At 39.1% G+C, this 8,334-nt stretch overlaps 1 protein-coding gene across 1 annotated transcript; it reads right to left on the bottom strand.

The window, feature by feature from the left end:
- Positions 1-315: 315 nt before the first annotated feature.
- Positions 316-7,180, bottom strand: LOC309508193 (protein NYNRIN-like; the record flags this gene model as incomplete). The annotated part of the gene is made up of 3 exons (XM_082182714.1): positions 316-1,807; positions 3,161-4,091; positions 6,951-7,180. The coding sequence occupies 3 exons, from the start codon at positions 7,178-7,180 to the stop codon at positions 989-991; spliced, it is 1,980 nt and encodes a 659-aa protein (XP_082038840.1). The 3' UTR covers positions 316-988.
- Positions 7,181-8,334: the final 1,154 nt, after the last annotated feature.

Raw genomic sequence — 8,334 nt, 5'->3', positions numbered from 1 at the left:
ACCATCAATGTCAATGGAATTGATTCCTGAAATGGAAGCAGAGAAATAATTAACATCACTTCTTTGTTCCCAATCTTTAAAGCTAATGGATGAACATTGCCATCTCAGGCCATAAGCCATCATCATCACTTTGTTCATTCACTAAGCAAGGTTTAACTTGTGACCAATGATACCATCTATCTGTTCCTACACCCTTCCCTTTAAGGCAAACACTTGTATCAGTTGTTAAGAGTATCTCATATGGTCCCTCCCATCTAGGCTCTAAACCTTTCCTAGCAATACGTTTGACCATAACAAAACTAGCTAACTCGGGAATGTGTGGAATATCAGTAGTGGTGTGTTTTTCATCCCATTGCTGTTGAGCTTCTCTCACTTTCTTATTATTGTCTTTAGTAGCTTTGTCCAGCATTGTAATATAGCGTCGTAACTTTTCTTGGAACAAAGTAGAATCTCCTCCTGTCCCCGCGGGTGGCGGAGCATCAGGAGGTAGAACCATTGCTCTTCCAGTCATCAGTTCAAAAGGGGTTAGTCCTGTTACTCTGTTTGGAGTTGCTCTCAAGTTCCACAGAATAGCAAGTAATAACTTATGCCAACCTTGGCCAGTTTGCAGAATGGCTTTGGTAAGAGCAGTTTTCAACGATCGATTCATCCTCTCTACCATTCCCGAACTTTCTGGATGGTACGGAATGTGGAATTTTTGTTTGATCCCCATCAATTTCATTGCTTCCTTCATTAGTTTTCCAGTGAAGTGAGTTCCATTGTCAGAATCAATTTCATATGGAAGACCCCAGCGAGGAAAAACTTCGTCCACCATTACTCGTGCTGCCGCTTCAGCAGTGCAAGGTCTCGAAGGGAATGCTTCCACCCACCTAGTAAATCTGTCCATGATTACTAGAATGTATTGGTACCCTCCACTGGGTGATAAAGGTCCTGTGAAATCGATTTGGAGATGTGTCCATGGACCTGTTGGTCTGGGTGCATGTGACATTCACACCTTTACAGATTTCCCCACATTTGCCTTCAGGCATATCAAGCATCTCCTACAGTAATCATCAATGTCTCTCATCATTCGTGGCCACCACCATATCTCACTGATTTGAGCGTTCATCGCTTTTGCTCCAGCATACACTTTTCCATGATACAACTGCATTAGTTCTCTTCTTGTTCCAATAGGCATCACTACTTGTCCTGTTGGAATTCTCCAGATACCTTGATCATCTTCTTTTGCTCCTGCTTTTATCCATTGTTCTTTCTCTTCATCTGTCTCCAATTGATATGATAGAAGATGAAGCTCAGGATCATCTTTGCTGTTTTCCTTTGCCAAGGTAACGGGAGTAAGAGGAAGTAGAGCTGCTTCTCTAGCTGCTGCATCTGCTGCCGTGTTTCCTTGACTTTCTTTGGACTTGTCAGATTGATGTGATTTTACTTTGATCACGGCTGCTTCTTTGGGTAAGTGGCATGCTGCAATTAAACGACGAATTATGGAAGCATGTTGTATTTCGCTCCCACTGCTAGTGATAAGTCCACGTCTTTTCCACAAAGCAAGGTAGTCATGGACCACGCCAAAAGCATAACAACTATCTGTATAGATGTTGACTCGATCACCTTCCGATAGTTCAAAGGCTTCCGTAAGTGCTATAAGCTCAGCTACTTGTGCTGAAAATTGCCCCGAAAGAGCTCCTTTCTTCACGACCGTTCCATCAGCTTCCACTACAGCCCATCCAGTATGTCGTTTTCCATCAACATAATAACTGGATCCATCGACCCATAACTCTTTGTCTGGATTTTCAAGAGGGATTGGCTTAACCTGTTAAGCTGCACCAGTGCGTCGGCGCACTGAAGCGTTTTTTTATTTATTTAGTTCAAAGTTACTATCAGATTAAATGTTATACTTTGACAAACTATACATCATTAAAATGATATAAGACTCAAGTTTCAGTATTTGACCACTATTGTATTCTGAGAAACTTATAGTGACAGTTATGTCTTAATTTGTGTCAGGAGTTATGAAATGAAAAAATGCATCGATCCCTTTAATATGAATTATGACCGTCAGCTGGTCCATTCAGAAAAAAAAACTCCGTGCTGTTGTCATGACAGCGATTCACAAAACAACGTCCCTCAGGACTTTTAGCTCAAAAATGTGCAGACTTGGAGAAATATTGATATATTCTCATAGATTCACATCATATTTCTATAGACAGGAATAATATTTATTGAATTTATACCCAAATGCGTCGATGTAATCATTATGAGCGCTTCTTACTGAGATGTGCTGTGTTTTCAATTCATACCAATAGCCTGAGGGCGCTATATGCACAAAAATACTCCATATATGGAACATGAAGAAGAGCCATAATCATGTGACCTTCAAGGACGTCACTGATAGCAGCTGCCAGCTACACACAAAGCTAACACAGAGATCGCTGTAATATGCAGATACAGACGTTTTGAAGACAATAAAAATTATTGCAATGGTATTTGATTTGCCTGTGTTCTTCAAGCAATGCCAGGTATTTTTATAATAATAGATTATATTTATAATGTAATGCTATCGATATAGACTTTATCATTGTACATAATTCTATAAATATATTTTCTGTCTGATTTTTTTTTTATCTGAAGCCAAATTAGATCACAGAAGATTATTTAAAACACTCGAATTGCGTTATAAAGTACGTTTGTAGCACAAACATGGTTTTAATCTCATAAATGGTCGTGTATTGATGGTGTGCTAAGCTAACATGCTAGCTAGGCCCAAAATAAAGTAATTTGACATGATCTTGAAAAACATTTAACTAAATACAGAGTTTTAGACTTATCATTTTCAGATTTTAAATATAACATGGTCACACATATGGCTTTAGCTGCAGTGCATTTCTAGATTGCTCCAGGGCCCACTTCAATTTTATTTTCATGAATATGTTTAATAAAAATAAATTTCTAATAACTTTACAAAACTTTGAAGCTATTTAAAAAATGTTTTTTCATTATGACAATAATTAATTCTACATTTACAATAAACTACCAGGTGTCAGCTTTCAAATGAGATCATACTTGTGCTTTTAGTGCAAAGGGTTCATGAACTGTATCTGTTTCAGTTTGGGTATGTCATTTCTGGGGATTTTTCAAAAGTGGCGTTGCAGCTTAACAGGTTAACTGGACCAAGACTATCTTCCTCTACTTGTTTTTCACACTCATGTGGTATTCCCTCATGTGGTTCCAGCATCATTGTTGCAGGGTTAAGAGAAGTGTCTCTAATGATTTCCACTCTCAGATCCTTGTTCAACAAAGTTGCTTCCCATTTAGCTCTTCTTGCGTCAGTTATGGTTTTGATGTTTGTGTTGTTCAACAGTGTCACTATACTATGTGGAGTGTGTAGTATGATAGTTTGTGCTCCTATCAGATTTTCAACAGCATCCACTGCCCACGTGGCACCATCAAGAGCTTGTATACATCGAGGTTGACCAATCATAGTGACAGGAATCTTTGTGGAAAAGTATCCAACTGGTCTATATCGATCACCTGGTTTTTGACACAGAACTGCTGAATACGTCTCATCTCCCACCCTGGTCCACAAATGAAATGGCAATCGTCCATCAGGAAGTCCCAAGGCGGGGGCTGATGTCAGTTTCTCTTTCATAGAAGTAAACGCTTCCTCAGCTTCCGATGTCCAGTTTATCTTTTCCACTCCAGGCTTTCCTCCCTTGTACAAGTCGATGAGAGGGCTAGTGATGCTGGCAAAATCAGGTATATACTGGCGACAATAGTTGAAAAGTCCCATCACCTTCCGTATTCCTGTAACTGTTAGAGGTTTTGGAAGTTGTCGTAATGCCTCTACACGCTCTGTTGTCATTCTCCTTCCCTCGACAGATATTTCTTGGCCCAAGTAGATAACCTTGGCTTTGGCCAGCTGTGCTTTGTCGGGGTTGACTTTGAATGCTCCTTTCCTAAGGGCTTGTAGGACAACATTCAGAGCAAATATATGGCTGTTTTCATCTGGGCTTGCAATCAACAAGTCATCCACGTATTGAAGGCAAACACTTCCTGAATTCTCAATTTCAGCTTTTCGCTGAAAAAGATCCAAGGCTCTATGAAATACAACAGGAGAAAGATTGAGCCCTTGTGGGAGTCGGTTCCAGACATACTGGTTTGCACCCACTGTAAAGGCCAATTTCTCTTGAGATTTTTTGTCTATAGATATAGACCAAAATGCAGACAGTACATCTAGTACTGTAAATATTCTTGCATTTCCTGGAATATCATTCAAAATGGTGGCAGGATTGGCCACAATAGGATGCGGTTTTGGTGTTACACTGTTAACCCCCTGAGGTCGGAGGTATCGCCGGCGATACCAGCTCGCTTTTTTTTAATCAGTGTAAAAGAAACTCATAAATACTCAGTTGACTTTGATTTTCCATAGGAGTTTCATACATCAATCGATTCTGTTAAATGTGTATTATTTTTGTGTATACTCACAATAAAAACAAAGTGTTGTGCTTTTTGCCAAATAAAGAAAAATAAACACGAAGCGAGTTCTGCCTTCTCTCTGCCAGTGAAGTCCATTCTGAAACGCGTCCGAAAATGAACAATAACTGAGCGAATACTCAGTCAAACAGGCATACAGACACACAGGCATGAAGCTTGAATTCTCTTCTTTTAAATGAAGTAATTTATATAAAAAACAAATATTCTCATCTTGTGAAATCTGTATTAAAAGAGAGCGATTCCAGTCGAGCTCATCTCAGCTCATTACGTTATAATCGGCCACGCCCATGGAGAGCGCGCGCTATTCAAACGCAAATGACTGAGACGATCCCATACAAACTGTGAATGCCCACATATCAGCTCGAGAAAACACAAGTTTATTCAGATGATAAGTGTAGTTGTCTACACTGTCTCGCAGCGCTGTGAGGAATAATAATAATGGAAAACGTACCTCAGAAGTGCTGGTATTTCGAGGAGCAACGGATGGAATACTGTAGTAAGTTTTTTTTCATTCTCAAGTAAATCGCGTTTCTGTGTGAATGAATGAACGGCAGCGATGCGCTGTTTACCACAACTGAAATGTGTTGAAATAAAATGTATTTGTATAAGCAACGTATTAAATTGCAAATTAACATTTATATTCCTTATAATAAAAACGAAAGACCGATGTTACAGACATATGAAAGACAACATTTCGTTGATTAGTTTTGGATAGATTACACATTTTTACTGTAAAATATCTGCCACCTCAAATAAGCTTTTGTTTGCCAATTTTTGCTAATATGTTAAATATAGTATGTTTTGTCAATGTAGGCTATATTCGAAGTAATGAATCCTTAACTTTGAAATATATATGATAAAATGTATACTTTAGTTTTTACAAAGAAAGATTACACTTCAATTGTTGTTGTAATTGTAACCTTTTTAATAAAAATATATATTTACAAGGTAGATGTAAACAAATTTTAAAAGGTAAATATAAGCCTTTTCTTTAAATAATTAAATGCACAATTACTAGACATGTTTTCCTTGGATATTATACAATTTGCAAGCAAAATTTGTGCAAAAAAATAAATAAAATAAAATTTGAAATGCTTCCAACTGTGAACCAATTTGGTAGAATATATATATATATATATATATTGCTCTTGCATTCTTTCTTGTGGCTATAGGTGACACACCTGAATGAATGGCTCATTAAGTATGCGGGCCCCATTGTCTCCTGAGGTGTGAACCACTACATATGCATGATGCTGTTGAATGGTTGACGCCTCTTGCGCATATTGTCTTTACAAACAAAAAGTGTTTTACAAGATTTAAATCAATGTATTGTGTTATGTGAATGATAAGGGCAGGATGATTTTCACATCATTTTGAAGAAAAAACTCTAGGCAATGACATCAATTAGTCAAAAGTCTTATTGTCACATATTTAGTATGTGTTTTGTGGCCTTATTTCAGAAACTTTAGTTTTTAGTTTTTTCAATAACCATGCATAAACATTATTCTCTCAAAAATACAAACATCAACACGCATGTTGCTCACATATTATGGTAGCCCTGTTTGTGCTAAATAGAGTGTAATTATACCTTTGCCATTAATATGTTTATAAGCAACTGAAAAAAGCACAAATGTCAGGGCATGTCAGAACATCTCAAGGACCCCAAAAACCACTCAGACCCCAGAGGGTTAAGTCTTGTGTAATCGATGGTTAATTGCCATGAATTATCCGCTTTCCTAACAGGCCAGACAGGGCTATTAGTGGTTGATGAAGTTTGTCTGATAATTCCTTCAGCTTCCAAGTCTGCCACTATCTCTTCCATGGCTTGTCTTGCTTCAGGTCGGATAGGGTATTGTTTATGAGGGGCATGTATCGGTCCCTCAATAACAACAGGGTCAATGTTGGCTTTACCGCAATCCAATTTATGTTTAGCCCAAACCTCTGGATATAAACTGCACATTAGACCCCACACACCGTCTTTTCCCCAATCTCTGATAATTGGTTTTGCTGTACCAACAGACGTTAAATTACATGTGCGATCTTCATGTGGTATTATCCCAGCTGTTGTAGCGATTTGACGACTGTCAGTGAATATGATCATGTTCAACAGTGGAAGAATGTCCATGCCAATAAGGCTTCCTTGTGAATTCGGCCCTACCCAGAAAGATGTCCATAAGACTTCATCTTCATGTATTTGCAAAAGAACTTGTATACTTTTGCGAAATTTAGTGATAGCTCCTCCAACTCCTTCAACTTCCATAGTTTCATCGGTTGTAGGTAGGTTCAGATCTGTTATTGAAATCGAAGCTCCTGTGTCGACCAAAATGTCACATGGGTGGCCCCCTATTAATGCATTAACGAAAAGGCAATTGTCTCTTTTCTTACTAATACAGGGGGCCGCGGATTCCTATTGCGGACGCACGATTCCCTCAATGAGCTGACGAACTTGTGCTTCAGTCCACGTCTTCCCTTGAGAGGTTTCATCATGTTTCTTCGCACTGACCTGTCTAAATGATGGACCTTGACCTTCTGCTCCACCTGCTTTAGCCCAACAATCTTTTATTGAGTGGCCACGCTTTCCACAGTTGGTGCAGAAAATCATTCTCTTCTTTATGTCCATGTTGTATTGAGCTGTTGCCACTCCTCTTCGATTTGGCTTGTTTCCTTCTTCCTTGTTTGATCTCGTAGCCATCTCTAAGCGGCCAGCCCATTGCATAATTTGGTCAAAGGTCTCACCTGGATTGACTCGAAGTGATAAGGCTTGTTGGTATTTTGTGCTGAGTCCATCCACAAGTGTGTCAGTAAACTGCACATCATCTCTGTCAGGTTGTTTCTTAGCACAGAGAGCCCATCTCTCATAAGCATTCCACTTACGCAGAGCATATTCATCTGGAGATTCATCATCCTTTTGCTTAATCAATGTCACTAATGTGAAAGGAACTTTCCCACTGCCCAATATTTCTTGGATTTCTTTCCGAAACACATCTAATGCCTGCCAAAGACCCAGGGGTCGTCCTTGGTCATCAACCCACAAATTTATCCATTGGGCTGTTGTTATCGAAGCTGGCAAGCGTTCCCATCTGTCTCTTGGGATTTTAGCTTTCACAATGGTGTGTATGTCTTTTAATGTCATTTGATGTGCTTCAACCAAAGAGTCTAATTCTCTCCAAAACTCTGTGTTTGGATCTTGTCTCTTCAGAGGAGGCAAGGCTGTGAGAATGGCTTGACGTTCTCCTGGTGTGAATGGTCTCTCTTCTGTCATCATTTCAGATTGTAATTCTTCCCTTTTAACAGCAGGTGAAGAAAATTCAGGACTAATCTTGTCAACTGTGATCATATCGTCATCCCTGGTCTCATCACCCCAGTCAGATCCATAATTACGAGCTGGTGTACATCGCAGCATGTCTCTGTTTGGCTGGGCTGATTTAGATCTTGTTATTATTGGAGCTGCTTGTGCAGATGCAATAAACATTTTGTCAACTGGACCTCCATTTGATCCTAAAGCTTGAAGCTGTGTCAAAGGTTTAGCTGAACTTGTATATTGTTCAGGCAAAGCTGGATAAATTGGTTTGTAAGGAGGAGGTGTTACTGTCATGGATTTCACTGGTTCTTGTGAATATTTCTTTTCAGCTTCAGTTATTATATTTGTCCAATCTGGATCAAATGAATCTTGTTATACGCTTCAATTTGAGGCTTCATTACTTCAACAAGTGGGACTGGGCAACCATTAATGCCGCAACAAATTCCACCCTGTTTCACAATCCAATGCGCTGCCAGTATTGGAAATGCTTTTGACTTTATAGAGTCTTTTTGGGACTCAAACCAACTTAATTGCAAATCGATAGG

The sequence above is a fragment of the Leuciscus leuciscus genome (genome assembly GCF_965113295.1).
Source record: "Leuciscus leuciscus genome assembly, chromosome: 10".
NCBI lineage: Eukaryota > Metazoa > Chordata > Actinopteri > Cypriniformes > Leuciscidae > Leuciscus > Leuciscus leuciscus.
Note: the sequence above shows the minus strand (reverse complement) of the source record. Positions and strands in the feature narration are given on the sequence as shown.